The sequence below is a fragment of the Wasmannia auropunctata genome, unplaced genomic scaffold (genome assembly GCF_000956235.1).
Source record: "Wasmannia auropunctata unplaced genomic scaffold, wasmannia.A_1.0 LD336069.1, whole genome shotgun sequence".
Classification (NCBI taxonomy): Eukaryota; Metazoa; Arthropoda; class Insecta; order Hymenoptera; family Formicidae; genus Wasmannia; species Wasmannia auropunctata.
In genome coordinates, this window is record NW_012026821.1 from 1,356,751 (window position 1) to 1,381,355 (window position 24,605).

General features: G+C 42.0%; 3 protein-coding genes across 7 annotated transcripts; 1 reads left to right on the forward strand and 2 right to left on the reverse strand.

Annotated features, from left to right (window-relative positions):
* Window positions 1-1,402: 1,402 nt before the first annotated feature.
* Window positions 1,403-19,384, reverse strand: LOC105450057. 5 transcript variants are annotated; one of them, XM_011689667.1, is made up of 17 exons: window positions 18,968-19,382; window positions 18,142-18,193; window positions 14,567-18,063; window positions 13,969-14,054; window positions 13,644-13,863; window positions 12,864-12,964; window positions 11,574-11,724; window positions 11,373-11,511; window positions 11,033-11,297; window positions 10,777-10,946; window positions 10,103-10,687; window positions 9,570-10,025; window positions 7,117-7,362; window positions 6,401-6,770; window positions 6,213-6,298; window positions 4,703-4,789; window positions 1,403-4,146 (listed from the first exon to the last, which is right to left on the reverse strand). In XM_011689667.1, the coding sequence occupies exons 2-17, from the start codon at window positions 18,145-18,147 to the stop codon at window positions 4,066-4,068; spliced, it is 6,546 nt and encodes a 2,181-aa protein (XP_011687969.1). In that variant the 5' UTR covers window positions 18,148-18,193; window positions 18,968-19,382; the 3' UTR covers window positions 1,403-4,065. The 5 variants fall into 5 exon arrangements, with proteins under 5 accessions (XP_011687969.1, XP_011687971.1, XP_011687972.1 ...); XM_011689670.1 differs by lacking the exon at window positions 4,703-4,789 and adding an exon at window positions 5,474-5,518 and having other exon boundaries at window positions 4,076-4,146; XM_011689669.1 differs by lacking the exon at window positions 4,703-4,789 and having other exon boundaries at window positions 18,968-19,381.
* A 323-nt stretch (window positions 19,385-19,707) lies between these two features.
* On the forward strand, window positions 19,708-22,089 carry LOC105450059 (vesicle-trafficking protein SEC22b). Its single transcript, XM_011689673.1, has 5 exons — window positions 19,708-20,137; window positions 20,390-20,499; window positions 20,580-20,740; window positions 20,812-20,958; window positions 21,051-22,089. The coding sequence occupies exons 1-5, from the start codon at window positions 20,063-20,065 to the stop codon at window positions 21,197-21,199; spliced, it is 642 nt and encodes a 213-aa protein (XP_011687975.1). The 5' UTR covers window positions 19,708-20,062; the 3' UTR covers window positions 21,200-22,089.
* LOC105450058 (box C/D snoRNA protein 1) lies at window positions 22,005-24,599 on the reverse strand. The gene is made up of 7 exons (XM_011689672.1): window positions 23,643-24,599; window positions 23,347-23,528; window positions 23,169-23,260; window positions 22,901-23,079; window positions 22,624-22,818; window positions 22,428-22,552; window positions 22,005-22,340 (listed from the first exon to the last, which is right to left on the reverse strand). Exons 1-7 carry the CDS (start codon window positions 23,660-23,662, stop codon window positions 22,129-22,131), a joined length of 1,005 nt encoding a protein of 334 aa, XP_011687974.1. The 5' UTR covers window positions 23,663-24,599; the 3' UTR covers window positions 22,005-22,128.
* Window positions 24,600-24,605: the final 6 nt, after the last annotated feature.

Below are 24,605 nucleotides of genomic sequence, written 5' to 3' on the forward strand. Positions count from 1 at the left end.
ATTCGCCCTCATTCGTGCTCGTTTGCTTAGTCTGGATCCAACTTCACGATCCGCGTAACGATCTTGACTCGCTGGTTTTCGAGACACATCTGGATTCGCTGCTTATTTTTTTTTTACATGTGAAAAAAGTTCAAAACATGACGAAATCGATTTCGATTTCACGATCGTTAGATCGCGACTACGACATCCTCCCGGCCTGATCGGCCACGGTATCTTTAGCCGAATCCTTCGCCGATCGTGCGACCAGTACAAGTGCGTTCCGGCACAGCTAGTATACGAGAAAAAAAAAGCGCGCCCGGGGTTCGCTGTGAGCGCGCCTCCGGGCGTCCCTTTATAGGCTCTACTCTAACATTTAATAAATGAAACGATAACAAAACGAAGAAAAGGAAAAAAAAAGAAATACAGATCGATAATACCGACGCGGCGTGCGAGAGAGATAGAGAGAAAGAGAGAGTGTGTGCGTGCGCGCGAGAGAGATTGGACGAGAAAGGAATAACGTTTAGCGTACTTTACGAAAAATACGCGCGGTATAAGATATTATTATATATTTATATCCTTCGTGCGCTCTTCTCTTCCTCTCCCCTCATCCTCCTCACCCCCTTCTGCTCCTCCACCCCCCTCCCCCCCGGCGCCCCGGTCTCTCCGTTTCTCCTTCGCCCGCCAACCCCATCGTCCTCTCCGACTTCCGTCTACACGCGATAGCGTGAAGAGAGAGAAAGAAAGGGAGAGAGAGAGGAAAAAAAGGAGTCAGAAAAGATGTAGAAATAACGAGAGACGACCGGTCGTACACGCTCAACGTGCACGCTGATAAGAACGCTGATTGTTAAAACTGCATTTGACTGTCCTCTTTTTCCTCTTTTTTTTCTTTTTTTTTTTTTTTCACTTCTCGAAGTGTCATCGGTGTCACGGCGTTAACTGTCGTCGCTTAAAGAGCAGCCGTACCTATCATCCCTCTCTGTAACTCGCTCCTTCCTTCCCTCCCCCCCCGTTCCTGCCGTTTGCCCGACTCGACCAATTTGCCCGATGATCCCGGTGTCGCGCCCACAGAGACGACGATATTTTTGGATTGATTTCTTCGTGTTTCGAGAAACGCGAGAGCGCGCCTACTCACTCTTCGCATATTACAAACACCGGAAATACACCGCGCGGCGTTCTCCGGCCGCCGATTTCGTATACGCATTTTTCGTGTATGATGATCTCAGAGCACAAACGTCCGTGCGCGGGAGAGACGATCGTCGACGTTGTGGCCCGAAAGACGACAGTATACCACAGAAATTATTGTATCGATTCGAAGCATTATGATAAACTTAATAAAAGGATCGAAAAATATAATGCGTCTGCGATTGTTCATCCTCCCCGGCCCATCCCATAGTTGCTAAGTACAATCGCTGCGAGATTTCTCTCAATTCTTAATATTCTTTATTATAATGTCAATAATAATTATGACAGTGAATCCTAATATTAATAATATACAGTATAGATTATCGCTATTGTTATTATCATTGTAATCCGCAATTTTATTCCCCCATATACGTACATCAATTCGGAATTCGAAGGTGCGTGAACGTATATAATATAGCAATATGTTACATCAAAGACGATACCGCATCGTTCCATAAACCGACCTATACATACATTACAATTACAATTTAATTATAATACTTCTGTTCAACTTTAACGTTAATCTTAAAATCTTTTTTCTTCTCGCTCGCCGTCCCGACGCGATGTATAATACCATTCCGAGCGCTTTCACAGGCAAGAAAGCCGATCGCATTTTACATTAATATCTCGCGTTTTCGCGCGACGAGCAAACAATGGCAAATAATAAAGAAAAGGAAAAGCGAAAAAAAAACGGTAGATTGCACATTCTGCATCGCCACCCGAATTCTTAACTTAAGCTCGATCGCGTGTAAGGATTACAGACGTGCCGTATACAACATATTTCAACTTTTCGAAAGTTCATCATAGATCAGCTAGTTAACGGCGATGTTGGTCGCAATAAGTTGCCATTCACCACAAATAGAGATGGTTTATTCTTACATTTCGGCGACGGCGGCATAACGCGGGATTCGTTTCTTTGTCTCGGTATTTAAAAAACAAACGCGAATTCTCTATATAAACAATTGCGATAGGACAAGTTTATACGAAAGCTACATTTAAAGTATGTACAAATCTTAGAGTTCACATATACATACATATATATATATATAAAACTTACACACGACGTTTCTGCAACAGTATCAACATGTGTGTTGTAACATGTACATATTATGATATTATAATTATATTATATATTATAATACGATAACATTATAATATCATAATACATTATAATATATGCACCTAAGATATACCTAATTCATATGTCACAGATATAAAATGTATTACGAGTGTCACAATTTACAAAAATCTATTCCTAGAACCAGTCACTTCTAATTGTGGTCAATGGCAAATGGAAATTTGCTACCGTTCCAAAAGACTCTTGTCGAGTTTCTCAATCTTACTTGACAATATTACGGGACGTTTATCAGCGAGAGAAATCGATAATATCTTCAACAAAAGAATCTAAAATTGTATAATCAACAGTATCCACGTAGGATGAAGCGTAGGGCGACGATAGATTGAGCCAAGTAAAGAGCCTTTACTTGCGAAGGTACTCACACTTCACCGAAAAATATATATCTGCCAGGACATTTATTTTTCGATAGAGACATCCCAATGTACACGGAAAAGCCACTAAAATCATCTTCCCTATTTTCTTTGCTAGGATCCTTCGCTCTCCCTTATCAGCACACTAGGACTATCAGACTTCCTCGCGACGATAGACACCAATGGACATTATCTTACAAATCTAACGCGTTACAAACTCGTTATGCATTCCGCACTATCCGCACGTTGATGGCAGTTGCGTATTTATTGGTGTATCAATATTATTTCGTAATATATAAGCCCGACGTCTGACAATAGTACCCCTATCATATACTTAACGCGCTATTTCACCCTCCCTCCCCTCTTACCCTCGATAAAATTTTCATATCCCTAACATCTCGTATTTATCGGCACTGCGCGACACTCCCTTCTTTTCTCCGTACATATAAAATCAGACTTAGAATTACAGCACATACCGAGGCCGTGTTGTAACAAATTCTGCGATATAGCTAAGCTATAATTAACGCTAACACTCCTCTCTCTATCGTCACACATTTTTAAGATACTCTTCGAAGCGAGGGATTATTTAATTGTAACTTAGATAGATCTCTGATTACAGGTTGCACGTAAAAATATCAACTTTACATCTCACTCACGTAATTCAAACTCGCTCGCAGTTCGCGTGACATCGAATCCGGTACCGATGACGATTTTACTTACAAGCTAGACGAACGTAGTAACGGGAATGCACTCGCATATTTCCATAATGATTAACAATGAACGACGATCAGCAAATGTATAGGTAATCATTTGATGGAAATATGCGTTTAATAAAAATGGAAATCGGTGCGTAACATCCAAATAAATTCATTACATTGCATACAAAAGAACATTCCGCGAGAATTGGTCAGAAAGGAGCATATTTTCTGAATCCTTGGTGTATAATGGAAGCTTTTAATTTAAAAATCATTAAACGTATACTCGGATTTAATTTATTTGCGCCACCATTGCATTCGCTAAAATTGTCTCCTGTATCGCGTGATTCGCGTGAAAATCTCATTCTGAATACATTTAAACGTAATATATAATTTAATTCGACACGATAAATATAACAAAGAAACAAACTTGAACAGAATTCCAAATGTAAAAATTTATCTAGACAACTCGAATCTGTGAAGAACGGAGGAGGCATCTAAAAAGATGCCATATCTTCTGAACTTTTGCGTCGCTTAGGTATGCACACCTTTTCGAAAGAAACTGTGTGCACTGTGCGCACTACAAAAAAAATGTACTATTGTCACGTTTTCTATACAAGAACAGATATTCACATTAAATACAACTATAATTATAATACAACTATAAGAAAAATTCCTAATTTAAATAACAAACTATACTCTCGTAAGCGGTCGCAAAAAATTATCGTGGATGATATCTGCTAGGTGGCATGTTCTTCACCGAACGATCCTTCATTTCACTCGGGTTGAACATCATTGGTCCCTAGAAATTATATAGATGAAAGCAAATCCTCCTATTTTCGAGCTTGCAAAATTTTTTATCTTGGAATTATTCGTATTAACTATAATTTCCATGTAAGCAGTAAGGGAACATCTATTTTTTTTTTTAATTCCTTATCCCTCGTTAAAAGTATGCGATCGCGTGTTTGTAATTTACAGTGCGTAAGAAGATATGACCACAAACTGGAACAGTTATATGCATATATATCAAGAAATAACAAAAGTAAGTGATTGTTTAAACTTATTTTACAAAACCTGAATCCAACATCCTTTCCACCAAGCTTTCCCACGATTTTATGATTAATGACCTCATGAAAGTAGCGACTGATAATGACTGATAAGCGTAAGCTAATTTTAGTAATAGAAGTAGCGTTAAGTCATGATAAGAGTCTCGCTTGGCACATGAACAAACTGATTAGAAGACAATAAAGATCGTACTAGCGGAATATCCCGTATCCCCATACACAGTGTGCTTCGCAGTAATAATTTGGAAAGTGATCACCTTGAAAATGCGGAAGAGGTTAATGCCCTTGGATTACCTTGTTCCGTTGAAGGAGTCGCGGATCCCTCATTGTGTAGCTCTGCACCTCTCGTGATAACGAGCTGGTCGAGCTCCAGCGAGAGAGCTATATGCCACACACAACACAACAATGTTGTCTCACTAACAGATATTCGCCACGTCGCATGTGATTAGCTCTAGTCTTATCTTATATATACATGTATATTTAAGAGAGTGTAATACCAATTTATGCACGATTACACGTTGCATTTATGCTCGCAAACTACAGCTTAAAAAAAACGTTCAATAACGTTAAAAAGTGTTAAATAACGAATTTGTTTAACAAAGCGAAAAGGCTCTCCCTCCCATGTCATAAAACGTGAAAATCGGTATTACGGTATTCATGTTCTCGTGTACTATAGAGTAACGTTTCAGCAAGATAAAAAAAAAGAACACTTTTTCATGCCTCGGTCACAATGTGAGCAACACAAATGATTAATGGAACATTTTACAGAGGACGTTTACATTACACAAAAAATCATTCGCAATCACAAAGAAGGTATGCCGTTCTACTTTATGACACCAAATTGTTATTAATAATAAAATGAAAACATGCAGAGCGATATATTAAACTCATCGATTGCCATATAAGATTAACACAATCAGCTTTAATTACGAAATGCAATACAGCGTTCCTTTTCTTATGCAAGAAAGCCGCACATACATTTCCGCGAAGCGGTGGGTAAGGAGAAAGCGTGTGCGTAAAACATCAAATAATGATATGTAAAATTAATAAAATGAATGTCCTTACTATGAGCAATAATTATTATTTGGCTACATCATTCTGCTTCCCCGACTGCTTGCATAAAGAAACATAAAAAGAAAGGTAAGATTAAACACAGGTACACGAAAGAAAGAATCTGTAGCAAAGTGGAGAGGTCTAATTAAGTATCACTGTGTTACTAAAATGTAATGTAGGAAGCAATAGAAGAGTGTATTTCAATTAATAACTATTAATAGCTATTAATAACACTGATCGTTTAGCGATTGTCTCATTCGTTTAAATAAGAGGGAGGGGAATGAAGGACTGGCACAGTGCTGGAGCAGTCTAATCCATAAAGGTAAACATTTCGTGAAAAAAACTCTAAATGATTGATCTCTAATAAACACGTAATTGCTGTACACATAGATTACAAATAAATACGATCAATTCAAAGATATCGCAATACCTTTGAGAAAAGATATGCAAAACTAGGGGGAGTGAATGTAAAGTGTACAGACTGTTCGTCATAATAATTGGATGGAGGGAACATACAGAAAAAATCCGTTAATGTAATTGTTTCAGAAACACGCTGAAACAAAAACTAAGCTGCATACCAGAAAACTGCAGCCACAACGCACGGGGGTAACAAATGTGTTGTGTAATGTAAAGTTTAAGGAGACACACGTACGCGCGGTATTGTATTGTAAATGTATAGTTTAGCGTCGGTAATACGTATATATAGTTTCATCCGTCAAAACCGCACAAGTGTGCATTGCGTGGCACTTACTGGGGTGTTGTTCTCCGCGACGGCGTTTCCAGACGGCGGTGTTGCTGCCGGAGTCAGGAAATCCACGGGAGCGGTTGGATCATTGACTGTCACGATAAAGGTAACATTACTTTCCGAGGACCAAATTCGCGCGAATAAAAGAAAAATTGAGAGGAGTCGAAGTTTAGAAAAATTCGAAATGAACTTACTTGGCGCAGGGACAAACATCTGCGGGGACGAGGTAGCCAGCGGAGACGTTATCGGGGTGGTCACGTTAGACGATGCCGCGCTACCTTTGGGCTTTCCGCCGGGATTCATTATGTCTACGTAGTTGGCACGCATATTCCTACCCTTTGGCAGTTTGAACATATTGCTACCGGTAGGCAATTTTGAAATATCTGTCGCTGGTGCGATATCCTCGTTGTGCGCACTCGGTAGAGGCGGCTGCGAACCGCGCTCCATCGCCGGCGCACGGAAACTCATGTCGGCCGTTTTCGGCGGTGGGACCAACGTCCCGCCACCGCTGTCGCCGTCCTCATCCTTGTTTATCCACTTCTTAGCGACCGAGTCCCATACAATCTGCAATACAAACGACGACCGAGTTGATTACATTGATTTCTACGCGCAACTTTTCTCCACCGTTTGCGTTCGTATGTTAGGAGAAAAAAATCTAGCTAATTCAATTAGAAGGGTATTAGTAGCAATGCGTTAGTCGTTAGTCAGCTGACAATTTCTCAACAAATCCTGGCATTATACTGGCCTGTTTATCGTCCGTCTTATAAGCATTGTTGTAACCATAAGTAGCAAGTTCTATTACCAAAAGTATCCGCGCAAGCCCTTAACGACATAAAACATAAAACCGTCCGTCGTAATCTTTTTAATGAGCTGGAGGAAGGGCACGGCGCAATAGCAGGGAGATTCTTACCGTTGGATTGTTATCGTCCGGCAATATCATTTGATTTTTCGGCTTGGGCGTGAGTTTACTGAAAAAACCACCGAACCAAGAGCCACCACCGTTGGAGGGTTTCTTATCAGCCGTTTTCTCCGCCGTTTTCTTCGTGTCCGCCGCGGGCTTAGCGGTCGATCGTGTGGTCTCAAGCGCGTCCAATTCCTCCAATGGATCGTACTGCTTACCGGTCGACGGTGTCATGGAGATGATTGGCTGCGCAGGCTGAAATAAAATATACGATTGATCATCGCAAGCTTGTTCCAGCAAAGTTTATCACTATTTACTGTAACAATGCGAGTTCGCCTATGCCACATGCCAAAAGTTCTGATCGCACTCTACGTTCGGGACACTTATAAAATATGCGATACTCACAGATGTATTACAGTAAAAAATGAAAAACTTTGCTTACCATGTTTATTTTAGGTATGACGTCGTTCTATGATGATATGTTGGGTGATCAAAGTGTATGAAAGACGTTAGAATCAGAATCACATTATCTTAGAAAGTAGAATGTAAAAAAAAATTCAGATAAATTTCATGTATTAGAAAAAGGATTTGAAACTTGGAGGACACATGATAAAGATTAAACTGGAAAAAATTTTTGACAAGCTCAGTTTTTCAATCTACACCGATTAAGCATTTTTCATAAATTTTTCATTATTTTTAATAAATATTACATGGTCCTCTAAGTCGGCAATCTTTTTTCTTCGACAGTTTATATATGTGAGTCAATATTTTTATATAACAATGAATTGTGTTTGTAATCTTAAGAAGTTCAAGGAAATGCATTATATGACAAAACTTTATTTATGCGTTTGATACTAACAGTAACAATACGTTTATATACATTCAAACACCACTTGAAATAATATTAAAACTTTGTAAAATTACATAAAATTGTAATTAATGACACAAAACATTCTTTATCTCTCTATTTCATCACAGTGTATGGATTCTTTTCTCGTTATCTGGATATTTTTCATATAATAACATGTAAAAATTTGACTTTTAGAATAATATATAAAACGGACAATCAAATACTTGTTATTAACCTACTGATCATTTTCTCTATTTTCAATAATTGTATTAGATATTTAAAAAATTTATTATGTATTATAAAAATTATTATACCATTATTATTGCCAGATTAAAAAAAAAAGTTTTTCTGTTAGTACTTGAAGAAAATCCAGTTATACTTATCAATATAGAATTATAGTTACATCTTATCTCTGTATTTAACACACATGTAACAGAAAATTTGGCCACGATTATATACGCTTACAGATTATTTCTTTAGTCGCATTTTGTGGGCATATCAATGTCGTAAGTCAAAGACGTATTATCCTTAGCTGAAGCGTCATCGGTTAGACGATTATTGTTCCTAAATCTAAGCGGCAAATCAATCGGATACGTGCCACCGAAAACCAGTGGCTTATATCTGGACGATTCGGAAATATTCTGGCCGGTACTATCGTATGACCACGCGTCCACCGTATCGCAAATAACGTCCTTTCTGCGGATATGCGGTGCCACCCTCATAACTTTCTTCTCCTCGAAGTTACAGTACTGTTTCAAAGTTTGTGCTTCGCTATTGAAAGTAACGTGACTCTCTTTGGCTTCGAAAGATAAGTCTGGCACTAAAAGGGACTCGAGTTTCAATTTGCTAAATTGAATATCTAGATCTGTAGTTTGCGACGCGGATAAATTTCCTTTAACCGGCCGGTCCGGCGCCGTTTCTTCCCTAACCTCGGACGGATTCTTTTTCTTAATGTTACATTTTAGGAACACCGGTGGTTGCAAGCACGGTGGTTTCAGAAATACAGGATCAATACGTTTCGGCTTTTTAATATCTTTCGGGTGTACCTTGTTGTTTGGTAAAATTTTCGGATAGCTCATGGTCAATTTGGGATATTTCTTACGAGAATTTGGTACTTTGACATCGAGATTACCACTTGACAGATTAGAGAACATAGGTACGTGGCCAGGAATATTATCGTCGAATGCAGAGGCGATATGCGGATTTGATTTTACAGACACATTGCGACGGCGTAACAAATTAATACCGGCAGCATTTGGCGATCCTTCAGGATCGAGAATATTATCCGAGATAAGTCCGTAATTACTTACTTCAGGGGTGGGCGTTTTGTCCTCCCTTTCCGCCTGTCAGTGAGCAAGCATCAAGAAACAGGTGAAAAATGTTAATTGCTATGCTTCGAGGTAAATATAAAAATTATGAGCAAAATTGAGATATATCATTTTTGCTATTTTTTTAATGAATCGGTACTCGTGAAAAGATGAAAATATGAAAGTGGCAGTGAGAATTATATGAATTTTATGAATGAAGATGCAGATGTATTACGGGGAAAATATGTAATGATGTTGCATAACGAAAGAATCAGTAATACATTTATAGCTACTTTTTAATATACCTCATAGTTCCATTTGTCTTGTTGTTGCGAGTTGGTTACGTCAGTCTGATCGGTGGTTAATCCTGCAGACTGCTGCTGCCAATTAGGCATAGTTTCACTTCTTCCGTAATTATTCTGATAATATGGCTGCTGGCTCCAGTAATCCTGTTGCTGCTGCTGCTGGTACTGAACGGATTCGTCCACGTTTCTCATGTACTGCACGTTCGGATCGTACGTATCTTGAATGTTCGTGGGCAAAGATAATGGTTGCCAATCTGATTGGTTTTCACTCGTATTAACTTCCATCATCGATGTAGGCCCGTCACTGTAATCGGGTTGAAGAGTGTTCCATTGTTGTTGCGACGATAGTGGCGGTATTTGCAATGGCTGCTGTTGCTGATGTTTCATTTCATGAATTTCCTGATTTTCGATCATAGTACGGGAATCGTACGTTTCATCTTCGACACTCTGCTCGTCCTGCAACAGAAATTCTATTTAATATCTGCACTAACGCATAGCAGAACTAAATATCAAATATCTCGTAAAATAATTACCTCATATTTTCCAACTATCTCTGCTAATTTATTAAGCCACGTTACATTCGCAGCGTCTTCGATCGCGTCCTTATAGACTGGATCGTGATATTTAATTCGGTCGCCCAATACATAAACCGCTTTGATGAAGGATTTCTTGTACTTCGACGGATCGTTGGCGATATTCGTTGCAATCTGTTCGATATACAATAGAGCCTTTTCTATCAGTCCATAGTCCACCATCTTCACGGTTAGATCGAACTTGAATGTTTGAAGATCTACTAATGTGAAACACGGATCGCTGAGGTTCCGAGCGTATTCGTAAATCTCCGTTAACATGATAGCTTCCATGGTGAAGAATTCGGAATACGATTTATTGTGGTTGGCGCCGATCAACACGAGCTTAACTCCATTAGTTCCGTAAGCGCCGAAATCAATTTGCGCGAGTATGTAGCAGAAATGTGCGGCGTGGATATCGCCCCTCGCGAATAATGTATCCCCGAGAGTCGTTATTGATCGACGATTAACTTCTGGATTGGCCGAGGTATTAGAAATAATCATAGCTAGGTGAGGCCGCCAATCGTCCCAGCGTGGATCCGCAACGCACTGCAGAAAAAAAAAAGAAACGAATAATTAGTATTACAGCAGATAAGCGTAAATAATTGTATTAAGTAAAACAGAAGTATAATTCTTACCGTGACGATAGCAGGTACGCGACCAGAATGCAGTTGATACAGGGTCTGCAGTGGATCGTGCGGTGGTAGACTGTTTGCAAAACGAGTCATCACAGAAGCGTGAGTACGTTTATCCAATTTACTAGCCAGGAAGAGAGCATGGCCCCAAAGTCCTTCGTTCATCGCGTATTCTGTTGCAGTTAAGTAAAAGAATCAATCAGTAACATTCACGTTAAACGACATAAAATACATAAAAGAGACAAAGTCCTTTATATACCTAATGCTTCTTGAACCCGTCCGTAAAGTAACGTATCTCTGAATTCGTCTGTTATTTGCTCTACAGTTTTTCGCTGTTTGGTTTCAGTTTTCTCGGATAACACTGAAATATCCTGGGTACTTCCGTCGCTGCCCGTCGCACCGGATCGTTGCGATATCTGCGATTCTCTGCGTCCTACATCCTGAGACCTGCATTTATTCGCGTCGTAAGGATAAGCATCCTTGTTACGCAGCAAGAGCCCGGCAATGTCGACGCCGACTACGTTCTGGCGAATTTAAACGATATTAATTTATTTGAATAATTTTCATTTAAAACTTAACTTTTGAATAAAGAGACTTACCCCATTTTGTTGAATTAACATAATCATCAATTCGTACAGCAAGATGTACGAAGCGCGATCGATCATTTCTTCGTTTACCACTGCTTTTTTAATTTTATTTTCGCAATATTCTATGATAGTCTTCTTGTGCGTTACGCCACTGCAACAAGTCGTCGTTATGTATATTATGCTTGTATATTACCTCAGTATGATTCTACTTACTTGATTAAAGGTCCTGGATATAATCGTAAATCACGTGCAATAGGATCGTGCAAGAGTAAGTTTTCTACGCGGAAAATGTCCACTTTAGCTCTCTCGCCATCAGCTGGATAGCTTGGATGAACATGTACCAAAGATCCAATGGAAAAGCATCCTATAAGTAAATTTTTTAATTGATTTAGTAAAATTAAGTATTTATAAATAAATAAATAAATATATATATATATATATATAGTGTCTCGAATTTAAATGTCAAAACTTTGGGAGCGTGTAGAGGATCAATAAACTAACAAAAAAGTTCTTTAGAGATATGCTCGTTTTCTTCGTTTTGGAGAAAATCGCAAAAAGACAAAACGTAGTTTTCATTTTTGTACTTATTTGTTACTTATTCATTCGCACGTATTTATTCACATTGTCACTTGCTTAATGTAAATATTAAGTTCAAAATGTTAGCCTCTTGCAGCAATGCAAGCATTGCATTTAGTACGAACAGCTCGTGTTGCAGCCAAACCGATCTGGTGATATTTCCTTTACCTTTGAAACCTCGCTGTCTTGTTTGCCGCGGCACTTGTAATTTAGCTGATGCTCTCTGGACGCTGGTGTCAAGATTGTTATTAGATTGACGCAAGATATGATTTTTTATTTGCAAATTTGCTTTCAACGGGTCTTGATGAATTGAAAATGAACCGATCTCTCGCAGCCTATTAAAAGTCGACGTAATGACTTGTCCGTCCGGCACTTTTATGTCTGGAAATCGACGCGCGTACTCTCGCACCGCCTCCGTAGCATTACCGTCGCAGAAACCATACACGAAAACCATATCAGCATATTCAACGTTAGAATATATACGCGGCATATTATGACAGGAGTAATTCACTCGATGGCTTCTGATGAGTAACTGACGAACTTATACGAGAGAGCCAGAAATGTAAACAAACAAAAGTTTTCATCAGAAAACGGAATATTATTGTTCTCATGTACGATTTCAATTATGATAATACTACAGAGGCAGTGTGAGTCATTCCGTAGACTTTTAATAGACTGCGAGAGTATGCGCGCCGATTTTCAAACAAAAGAATGAAAAAAAATACAAAACAACGTGAATAAATAAGTGTGAATGAACAAGTACAAAGATGAAAACTACGTTTCGTCTTTTTTGCGATTTTCTCCAAAATGAGTATATATATCTCTAAAGGATTTTTTTGTTAGTTTATCGATCTCCTACACGCTCCCAAAGCGTGTTTTGACATTTAAATTCGGGACACTGTATATACAGAATTGATCGTAAATTACCATATGCATGAGACGTGGAATATTTAGTCGGTGTCAATCGAGCAGATGTAATCATCGAATCTTCCAATGACATATCACCCAGTGTTCGTTTATCACCAGTCCTGAAAAAAATATGATTTTTTTTCTTTTAACAGAGGACCTTTAAATTACGAAAAATATGAACTGATGTTAATTACGATAAATATTAAAAGGCACGTATATATACAAAATAAGCATGTTTCACTTAAATCTTACAGCAAATTTAATACAAGCAAAATTAAGCATGCAATTTATTATGTCATATTTCTATTACTTTATTTAATTACTGTCGTAGTGTATAATATTTTACTACGTTAAACAACTGCTGTAATAATATACGTTTGATATATAAACTCTTATGAGTAATTCTATGCATTCTATGTATATCTAGACGTGTGTGAACTTCACACACGCTATATCTAGCCAACTGTATACGCCATAATTGAAATTTTTTTTAAGATACTGGGAGGGAAATATACTTTTTTCTTAAATTTAAAAGTTTCGAACCGAGAGGGGACTCCCGGTCTCACCTATTTAAATTGCGACAAGCCGTACTGCGCTCCCGCAGATTTCCGGCCCATCCTGAATATCCGAAATATGGGACATAGAGTGTCTTGTTGGGTGTGTGGAAACATGCACTTGGGATTGGAAAAAATCTGACATACAACGAACGTTATAAAATCGGTACCGAGGTAAGAAACAAGTGTTCAAAAGCTCAACTCTTTTTAAATTTTTTTGAAAAGAAAAGATTTCAGAGCACACCTGTCGTCACAGGAGCTACGGCCGGAGTGAACGCTGGCTCTGTCCTCCGGATAATTGCCGACACCTCTGGCGATGTGCTGCTGCTGCTGCTGCTGCTGTTGGCTGGCATAATATTTGTGGTACCACTCGGAATAGGCGGCAGGATTCGTTCGACGCAGGTTTTCAAGATATGCGTAATAATTGTTACCGTAATGAGCACTATAATCATATCCACTGTATCCTGCATTCACAATTAAATACATATATATTTAATAGCTGCTTTCACGAAGAATATTGGCTTCTCGCATTTTTTAATGTATACGTATTTTATGTACGCAACACGTACCATTGTATCCATAATAAGAATCCCTTCCACGCATGTAGTATTCACGGTCTCTATCGTTGTAAGAAGATCTACTTGAAGGTCTAGAACTAAAAGAATATATAAATGTAACATAAAATATTAATGAATTACAATAAATTAATAATTAAAACAGATTGTTGTGCATTAAGAAAAAGATTCAGCTAAACTGGCAAGCATCTAAATATCATTTTACATTTGCTCAGATACTAGAAACAAATATATCAAATATATCAAAGTGTTAGACTGCAGGCATGTTCAAATCTCGGCCCGCGAGCTGAAACGTTACCACCTCTCCGTCGTCTCGAGCGAGCAAGACAGAGAGTAAATAAAGAAAGACAGACGCTAAAGTTACGAATTCAAGCAAAGCTCTAGCGTCTATCTTTCTTTATTTACTCTCTGTCTCGCTCGCTCGAGACAACGGAGAGGTGATAGCGTTTCAGCTCGCGAGCCAATTAGAGTGACAGAATTGATAGATATCAGTTTGAATTTGGCAGATCTTTTTCTCAAAATAATTAGTAGAAAATACAGCCGGTAAAGTTTTATCTGCTTGTTTCAGAAACATTTTGCTTAGATAATATACCTTCTTCCATAAGGATCGTCGTAATAATCCCTCCTATACGGATCTCTATCGTAATCGTCGTATCTTCGAGACCGTCTGTCATCCCTCCTCCTTTCGCGTCCATCCATATACTCTCTGTCCCTAGGATCTCTAGAATATCGTGCATCGTAATCTCTCGGATCTCTGTCTCGACGACGTGGATCTTCGCCTCTGTCTCTTCTGCGGTCATCCGGTCTCCTCCTGGCGTCTCTTTCATCTAGATCCTCCTTTCCCCTGACTCTTCTGTCCATATCGTCTCTACCGTGTCGATCCAAGTCGTCGCGACTGTGATGCTTACGTTCGTCGTCTCGATAGGAAGCATCACGTCGCTCAAAGTCGTCGCGGGCATTATACTGACGCTCATTGTCGCCCACGCGTCGCCCGCGCTCGTAATAGTAGTCATCCTCGTATTCACGATCGCGGTCGTAGTACGCGCTCTTCCGCTCGTATTCGTATCGTCGGCGATCGGGACTCGTCTCCCGCCGTCTCTCCCTGCTCTCGTCCCGGCTGTTGCGAGACCCCTCGTCGTCGTCGTCCTCGTAGGAATCCCGGCGATTCGAGGAGCCGGAGACACCCTGGCTCTCGCTGCTCTCCAGAGAGGCGCCCACCGCCTCCTCGCGTTTGCTCCGCGACTCGCTCGCCTGATCCTGCATCGCGGACATCGTCGGGGGGACCTCCGGCGGGGAGCCGGTGACGACTCTACCACCTGTTGTTCTGTCGTCCGGCAACTGCGTGGCGTCGTTGGAGGACGCTCCGCCTGGTATCTGCCTGAGTTCCGCGTCCGTTTGCTGCGCAACCTCGTCGGGCTCGTTGCCCCGGCCGAGCACTTCACGGGTCTCGCTCGACTCCAGCATTAACTGCGACTGCAGCTGATGTCTCTCCTCGCCCGACGGATCGTTTCGCGACTGTTGCGGTGGCAGAGAACGTTCCCTGCCGGAAGGATCGTTCCGCCGCTCCAGAGTGTCCGAGTCGCCTCGCAGTAACAGAGGAACATTCCTCTCTTGCCCCGGAAGAACGTCGCGACGCTCCACTCGGTCAGGCATACTCCTAACTTGCATACTCTGCTCCTGACCCGACGGATCGTTCCTCCTGGGATCGGACAAACGTTGGCCGGTCTGCACGTGATGCTCCTGACCCGTAGGATCGTTCCTGCGCGGATCTATGGTACTCGATTGCCCTGGCACTTCGCGCAGAAAGGGAATATCGTTAGGCACTTCATCGTTCTCGTCATCCTGACTCGGTGGCGTCGGCTCGTGTTCCTGATGCGAGTCAGTCAACTCGCCGGTCTCGAGAAACGTGTTTCTGTCGTTCGAAGCGAACTCGTAGTTGTCCGGCATCTGCTCCGCCAGAGGTGGATGAGGAGGCCGCGCCTGCTGCTGCTGCTGCTGTTGCTGCTGCATCGACAACACCTCGACGTTGTTCACCTCCTCCCTGAAGTCCCGAATGTTCGTCGCTTCTTTGGGACTCGCGCTCGGCTTAGGATCGTTGTCCAACGTTTCCTTGTTTATGGAATCCCGCGAACCGTAGATATCGCGCTCCTTCAGCGTTGCAGGCGCGACAACCTCGACGTTTATGAAGTCGGACGTTTGCTGGATATTCTCGTAGTTCTCTACGTTCTGCTCAGGAGCGTTCCACTGCTTGGGCAGTGGACGCGAGTGATCCTTCGTATACCACGCGTTCTCCAGTGAGTTTTGATTGTACCATTGATCATATCCGCTTTGCGAGATACTGTCCGTTACCTTAGCGGCGCCACTCTGATATGTATTCGATATTAGATGATCTTGCCCGACAATTGGCGGCTGGCTATCGATCGAATGAGAATTCTCTATGCCGCTTGATGCCGGTGGTAGCACGGGCATGTTGTCGGGAATGGGATTACCTCGAATATTTGTAAAATTAGCAGGATGTTGAGCTCTCCCTTCCGGGGGGAGAATAGGACTCGAATGCACCTCCTCGCCTAAAGGATCCACGTGTTTTCCCGACTTGCTTCCGAGATTAAATTGGCCAAAACTGCTGGTTAATTCCTCTGCCGTTATAGAATCGAAAGAACGATCGTTCTCGCCGGTCTTAGAAGGATCGCTCGTCGGTGATGTGTCATCAGTTACGTTTAGATTATGGTGGTCTCCAATCGGTGGCTTGATCTCGCTCGATTTCGCGTGGCTGAACGAATCGTGGGGCGACACGGTGCTCGCGACAGACGACGCTACCGCCGCCGGCTTCTCGTTCTTCTGCTGTTCATTGTTATTGGGCGTATGTACAATATTTTCTACGGTCGTGGACGCTGGGGCGTAACTGAACGGCGCCATGTGCACCTGTTGCCACTCGTTCACGGCAAATCTCGTGCTGTTATTATTCTGCGGCACGTTCTCCGTGAATGAACTGTTATCCACACCCGTTGGCTGTAACCATTGTGTAGAATGTAAAGGTTCGCTTGGCTTGGAGTGTCTCCAATCGTGCGCGGCACTGACGACGTTGCCCGACTGCGGCCAAGAGGCGAATGTGTCATCCACGTTATTTGCTTGTGCTAAATGCGCGGATTGATGCTGGGACTCGCGATTTTGCCACTGATTCGATACGACGTTAGACTTGTTGCCCGCTTCGTTATTTTGCTGTCCACCGGTAGGCCAGTTCATGGAATGTTCCTTGTTGACTCCCTCAACGGGCGCGCTGTACACTTGTGACTGATTGCCCATATTGTCGACCGTTGGCTGTTGCATCTCCGACGACGTGTTTTGATCCTGCCACTGACCCAGCGTGTCGGTGTGATTCTGCCAATTACGTTGCAACGGCAAGTTCGCCGCGTCGTCTTTGCTCCAGTTATAATTATGCGACGCCATCGGCGGCGGGGGCATCGGTGGCTGATCCTTCTGGCTCTGCTGCGGCACGAGCCTCTGCTGAGGGTAAGATGCATTCTGCGACGGATGCTCGCTCGGCCATTGAGCGTGCTCGTAACCGGATTTCGCGCTGTTCGGCCGAGGCGGCAGCGGATACTGCTGATTTTGATTATAGTTCGCGTAGGGTGGAAAGGAGTCCGTGTAATTCGTCCCGGTCGGACGAGCGGGCTCTGGGACCCTGGGAGTGTTCCTGCCCGACACGGGGTTCTGGTTAAGTACGTCGGATGTGTTACCATTGAGATTCTTGTAATAATGGTTTTGCGCGGAACCGGATATCAGCTGCCCTTGATTCTGATACGAGGGTACGTAATGCTGCTGTTGCTGTGGCGACGGTTGCTGCGGTGGCGATTGCTGCTGCTGCTGCTGGCTATCCGATTGTTGGCTATCCAGATTCCAGTCCCACGGATCCTTCCACGTGTCGCTCGCATGTTTTGATTGGTTTACGAGAGACTGCTGGATAGTATCGTTCGGCGGAACGTCCGACTGAGGCCTCGACACGGGCATCCACATATTCTGATTGTGCATCCCATACGCAGCCGAATGATCCACCCGAGATCTGTGGGTGGGTCTGGCTCGATAAGGATTCTGAAATTACGGTCAACGTCCGAATCAATTGTCCGTACAACTCACGACTCCGTAAAGTGATCCGACGTGTACACTTACGCTCATGCTGCCTGCAAGACGCTCTGGCCTAATTCACAGCAATCTTTGAGATCTGTAAATCAACGGCAAAATTAAATACACGTGCGGTGGCATATTTCCAATGAAGATAGTAGAAGATATATGAAGTGGCGAGTGCAGAAACATGACAAAACGTTTTCCTATAATTCTGTCGCGCGTATTTTCAGTATGTGTATACATATGTCATGTCAGTGTACATATGTTACTCTTTTACACGACTGGCGATTAACCAAGAATAATTATTCGCTCTGACGTGGAACGTGCAACGCGGATCCAGGAAAAAAATTGCCGACAAAATGTTAGTGTTTAATCGGCCGAATTATCCTATTCGCGATCTGAGGAAAGCGCTTGTCATTGCGACACTTGACAGCCTCGCGGTACACGGATGTGATAAATTATAAATGGGTCATTAGCCGCGAGTTTCCGTGGCGGTGAGAGATTCCCGAAGGTTTCCAGCAGTTTCTCGAGACGCGTCCTCGAGGGAAGAAAAGGCAGGACGAGCGCGGGGGGGGGTACAAAAGTACATGCGATAAGATTGTTTCGTAAACCTGCTCGGCGAACGGGCCTGAGCAGGGCCCCGTCGGCAGCCGCGATAAGGAGGCTCGCCAGCCGAGGACGCGGCGCGGAGCCGCTCGATTTAACGTAATTATGTAACGACGGACGTGGCAAGGCGGCCCTCTCGGCCGCGGCTGTCCGGGAAACGTCGCGGGATCGCGAGGTCCGGGCGACCAGCTGTGAGAGCTGAGTCGACGACTGCACTCGACTCGGCGCGGGGAAAGAGAGTCGACGTACGCGTTTTTCCGCTCACCTAAAGCTATCGCTCGCGCTGCCGTCTCCGCGCGTCCAGTATGCGCATTATTGGCCGCTCGCTCGTCGCCCGACACTTTCGTAGGTTTCCTTTCACGGGCGAAGCGAACGTCGTCGTCCTCGTCCTCGTCCTCGTCGTCGACGTCGATGGCCGCGCGCGCGCGGGCACAATCTTACGAGTACACGGACATTTTGGCGCACGCGAGAGCGAGACAGAGAGCGGGAGAGAGAGAGAGAGAGAGACAACGCGAGAGAGAGAAAGGCAGACACGACTTCGGCGGACTCCGGCCGGAGCACGTCACGGATCCCTTTCTCTCCCCGCTCCCTCCCCCGGTTGTAGCGACTTTCCACGCGAGCGAGACCCCGCGAGACTCCGCGACGAACGTCAAAGCCGAGGCCGGAAGCCGAGCACCGTCGCGCCGCACCGATGGCGGCCGCCGGTCGATTCAAACGCGGGACGCGCACCTGATTGGTATTGTTGAGAGAAAAATTTCCTTATTTCTTCAGAGACAAGGAAGACGACAGTCCCTCTGCGCCGCCGGGGATCGTCCGTTCCTCGAAAACATGCCCGCCCGGACGCATTTAATTTCCTCGCGACAGTGTCGGCGGTGTCGGCTCGCGATGGGTTTCTCCTGGCCCACGAGCGACGCGGGACGAATGCGCGAACGTCGCGCGCACGCGGATTTACACGCGCCGTGCGCGCCTATTTTATCCTTTCGCGCGATGCGCTCACCGACTCCAGTCGCGAGACGCTCGGCTGTCGATGGTAAGGCCGCGGTCGCCGCGGAGCGTTGTGCGTATTCCCTGTCGGCCGCGTTCGCCCACTCGGCGGATAAGCGATCGTCGTCGTCGTCGTCGTCGTCGTCGTCGCCCGAGCGATCGGCGCGCAGATCGACCGGATTGAGACTGACGTGGTGGATCGGGAGTGGACGCGCGGCAGCCACATCGGCGACCAGTTACGCGCGAATGGCCCGCCGTGGACGTTGATGTCACGTCAGATCAGTGCGACGACGATTGTGATCGAGTCTTCTCCCCCGGTCGTTTCGGACTAATCCAGGCAGGATCGGTCGATCGGCGCGAACGGAGCCTCGACAGGATGGTCCTGTTCACGATAATCGCAAGGGTGGCGGACGGCCTGCCGCTGGCGGCCACCATGCAGGACAACGAACAGGTTAGAAAGTGGGCTATGACGAAACGTCACCTCGTTCTTTGAGCATCTGCAATTAACTTCGTCGGCGGAAGTCTTGTCGCCGGAGATACGGGAGAGGGAATCTTGAAACGATTTGCTAAATTTGATTAAAAAAAAAAAAAGGTTCAAATTTTCGAAGCTAATCAAAATTTCGACCGAAATCGAAAATCTGTTTACTCATGTTTCATTAGACCTACGCGAGCTGAAGAAACACGTTCTGTTTTTGTGTCGCAGGATGGTAAGAATATCGTGGAGTATCAGAATCAAGCAAAGATGCTGTTTAGAAAGCTAGGTCCGCAGTCTCCCACAAGGTGTACAATCGAAACCCCACCATACCTTTTCCAGTAAGTACAGGTTCGATCAATTTAGCAGATTTTATCTTATATATATCCCAAAACGGTCTGACATTGTTTTGTTGTTGCAGTTATTTAATCGAAAATGAGGTGTGTTATCTGGTACTATGCGAAAGGAATTACAGTACGCGCATAGCGTACAGCTACCTGGAGGATATAGCGCAAGAGTTTCATGCACAGTATGGCAAACGTGTAAATACAGTGACCAGGCCTTATACCTTTATCGAATTCGGTATGCCGTAGATGATCGTGAACGTTAATGTCTCACTGAATATATATTGCATCTTTTACATTGCTTCTCAGATACGTACATTCAGAAAGCTAAGAAGATCCTCACGGACAGTAGATCTCGCAGGAACTTGAACACGCTTAACAGTCAGTTGCAGGACGTGCAAAGAATCATGGTACAAAATATCGATGATGTTTTACAAAGGGGTACCGTACTCTCAGGTAATGTACACAATCGTTCTGTTCGCGTCAAGAGCGCGCGTAAATATAAAAATTCGCGTGTAATATCTAACATATTGATTGTATCTTTGCAGAATTGGATACGAAAACGCAAAACTTATCTATGCTGTCGCAGAAATATAAAAAAGACGCGAAACATCTAAACAGTAAATCGATGTATGTGAAGGCTGTCGCTGGTCTTGTTGCATTTTTGGTCTTCCTGTTATATTTCTTCATTCTCTAGTTAAGCAACACGATTAAGAAAAATTTCGATAATACGCGTCAAAAGTATTCCATTTCCAAGGGTAGAATATTTTCGTTCGTCTCGCTCATAATTACGGACTATTTGTGATTCCAACATTTATATTTATAGAAGAGGAAAATTTTATGTACGAGATAAAAGTTACGAAAGTGTAATTGTAATTATATGTATTGATATACTAAAATTGGTCTGTGTAAAAATTATGTTTATAAAGAAAATAGCATATAACTATCTAACGAGATATGACTCTGCGATTTTTTTTAGTGCTACAATGATAAAAACTAAAGCTTTTTGTTATAGAAAAATGAATAGATCGTAATTTTTATTATATTATATTTCCATTGAATTTTTCTAATAATTTTACATAAAGAATCTAATTTACTTTTACATAAAAAAAACGATGCAATGTGCGATCATTTTTAATATATATTGTAGCAGATATTTGTGATCTATTTATTTCCATAGTTTGTTGCGATGAAAAATAAATTGCCTCTAAATTATCGACTGGAATAGAAATTTTTCAAATGAGGAGTAGAAATGGATTGGATTTTTATTACTGATAAAAAGAGATGATATTGTATTTATTATTCTTATATCTTTGTTGAAATCATACAGTTTGTGTGAGTTGTGAAATCCCGAGTTAGTATAAATTAAAAAATATATATTTATTATTATAAGTGCGATTGTATTTTTGGGTGGTGCGCAGATATATGTATTATCAGGTATATGTGTGGGAAAGGAACCAATTAAGAAAAAAAAAGTGTATTATAGATGGCCATACACGTCATTAATGTTACTACATTTGTATGTATTTCATCTGTATTAAAACTATAACGGTGATGTATTTACAATAAAAATATCTATACATATAAGTAAAAAGAAAAATGTTTATAAATAATGCACGTAAATTTTCACATTCGTACTAAATCTTCGTAATTTGGTATATTAAGCGATTGTTTCCGCTTTTTTACTTTACCGTCTGTCCTCTCGTCTTCGGAATCCGATAAATTGTTGAAGAAATAGTTTACTGATTCATTTTTCTTATCACTATCAGGCCCATTATTGTTGCTGTGTCTTTTCTTTGCTCCGTAACTCGTACACTCTGCGTCACTCGTTTCTTCATCTAGATAATAATACGTACATAATGTATATATCTATAATAATATATTGGTGGTGTTATTAATGGCTGTTGTAAACGTATAATAGTTACCACTGTCTATAATCTCATACATATCCGAGTGATCCTTCATGACGACGTGCAGTGTCGGAAACTCCACTATAGTTTTATTCTCCAAATTTTCTCTCAACGTAAGCGTAAGATCCAAGTCATAAAATCTGTACATAATTCCAATTAGCTGAGTACCTTAACTGTAAGATTAGAAAGTATAGAGAAAATATTTGTTTACCTAGACCCTGCCTTCTTTATTTTCTCGGCTTTCAAAAGAACTTTGATACCGTTCAACCCAGCCGCTCTATAAAATTGTAATTTTTCAGCTAAAAGCAGCGTTGCATTCAACTTTTCGATATCGGACTCCTCTACCGAAGAGACAGGATCTAAAATCTGTTCAACCAATGTTGACAATCTCGTGCTGTCCAGGGCTCTATAATGGACACAGTAATAATGTATTAATTATTGCTTAAAAGCTGCTTAGACTTTCAGAGATGACACGCATTCGTCCGTACCTTTCCATTATGCACTTTGTGTTTTCAGCTTGCGGAAAGATCCATTCTAGACGCCAGAACAGCTCGCTGGTCTTCCAATTGAGGTACGTGGTGTTCTCCTTGTGCCGACCGAAGATTTGCGGCATAAATAACAGCGATACTTTTCTAGAGAACGCGGTGCATCTCAATTTATGCAGATGCTGAAAGAGAGGACATCTGATGACCTTGCGGCACTCTTAAATGGCACATGGGGGAGAGGAGAAAAAAAAAACAGGGAAGAGTATCGTACCACTGGCAAATTAGCTTGACGAGTGTACTTCATCTCTGGATTTCGCTTCTTTGTTTCAACTGACCTACCGACTTGCTCGAGAAAGCGATAGTCTGCAAAGTATCAAGTGCACGTTAAAGCTACACGAAGCGCCTCTCGAAACGTCCTAGACAATTAGAAAGAAAGGACTGTCTCTTACCGCTCAATAAATCCAGATCGGTGAACGAGGTTAGGGGGATAAACTTGGTCTGATCCCGGATCCCGTCGCAGCTCAGCTCCTTCTTGTGAACGTTCACGCACGTGAGGCAGCACGTTCTAACCTCGCATTTCGGGCAAGTGTACCGCGCCTTAGCCGCGTCGCATACCTCGCAATCCTCCAATCTGTAAGTAAAGCCAGGGTTAAATTAGCCGTCCGACAATCACTGTCGTGCGAGGTATTTTAGCGGTTTTTATAGTCGTACAAACGTTTCCACTCGCTCAAGCGTTTCTACTTACTTGTTCTTGGGAGCTGCCATCTTCCTTTTACTAACCTATCACGGCTATAACCTGTATTAACCTCTGCTGCGTGTGCGGTACGTATGTTTATATTGTGTTTTGTATGTGCATGCTGTGTAGGTATGTGATGAAATTTGTTTTGAATTTGTATTTACTGTTAGTTATTATATATAATTACTCTAATTCGTATTAATAAATAACTGGGTTTGTGTCATAACTTTGTAGATCACGGTATACAGTTTAATATTTTAACGCAATTTAAGAGCTGTCCGTGTTTTTATGTAAAATATAAATAGATTTTTGTTTTTAAAGGATTGAGGATTGTTTACCTCTGATGTTGACATATTATAGCACTAGTTCGCATTCCAGCGTTATGCGAGAAATGAGCGATATCGATTACATTTTTATTAATTATTACTTTCAACTAATCACGTTTCAAAATTTGACAATTGCACGATCTGCCACAATAAGTCTTATTCTCTTTAGCTAATAAACTGAAATTAACTATTTTTTTCCCAGTTAAACTTAGGTTAAAGGCTGGCAAAGAGAAAATTGTCTTTATCATCAAATTCAAAATAATCTTTATTCATAATTGTTTTCTTTCTGTCTTCTTTGTGCATATATATTGTGTATCGCTATACATATATATACAATATATTCTTTACAATTGTAATAACTGAGTGGAGTGGTAACTTTTACTGACACACTTATACATACAGGTCGCTCTTAAAAATAAATATTAATTACAATATCTTTAACTTGAAAGTTTGATTAATTGTAACTATATATCTATTAGCACGAAAATCAATTTGAAAAACACTTCTAATGCTTGTCGTAACTGCAAACAATTAACGGTATATAACTTATTATTTGTGGAATTAATTATAATTTATTCCTTATAATGGAATAACACACATGCAAGCTTACATTCACAATTGTAAACACATCGTATTGTACGAGTGA

Bases quoted from the DNA above. Each gene is read 5' to 3' on its own strand.
- LOC105450058 (XM_011689672.1), bottom strand. From the start codon at position 23,662: ATGGCAGCTCCCAAGAACAA. The intron at 22,553-22,623 runs GTAAACAAATAT...AATTATGTACAG, and splicing joins ATAAAGAAGGCAGGGTCTAG to ATTTTATGACTTGGATCTTA. The intron at 22,341-22,427 runs GTAACTATTATA...ATTATTATCTAG, and splicing joins GTATGAGATTATAGACAGTG to ATGAAGAAACGAGTGACGCA.
- LOC105450059 (XM_011689673.1), top strand. From the start codon at position 20,063: ATGGTCCTGTTCACGATAATCGCAAGGGTGGCGGACGGCCTGCCGCTG. The intron at 20,741-20,811 runs GTATGCCGTAGA...ATTGCTTCTCAG, and splicing joins TTATACCTTTATCGAATTCG to ATACGTACATTCAGAAAGCT. The intron at 20,959-21,050 runs GTAATGTACACA...GTATCTTTGCAG, and splicing joins AAGGGGTACCGTACTCTCAG to AATTGGATACGAAAACGCAA.
- LOC105450057 (XM_011689667.1), bottom strand. The intron at 10,947-11,032 runs GTATATAAAGGA...TAACTGCAACAG, and splicing joins ACGGGTTCAAGAAGCATTAG to AATACGCGATGAACGAAGGA. The intron at 6,771-7,116 runs GTAAGAATCTCC...TTTGTATTGCAG, and splicing joins CGGACGATAACAATCCAACG to ATTGTATGGGACTCGGTCGC.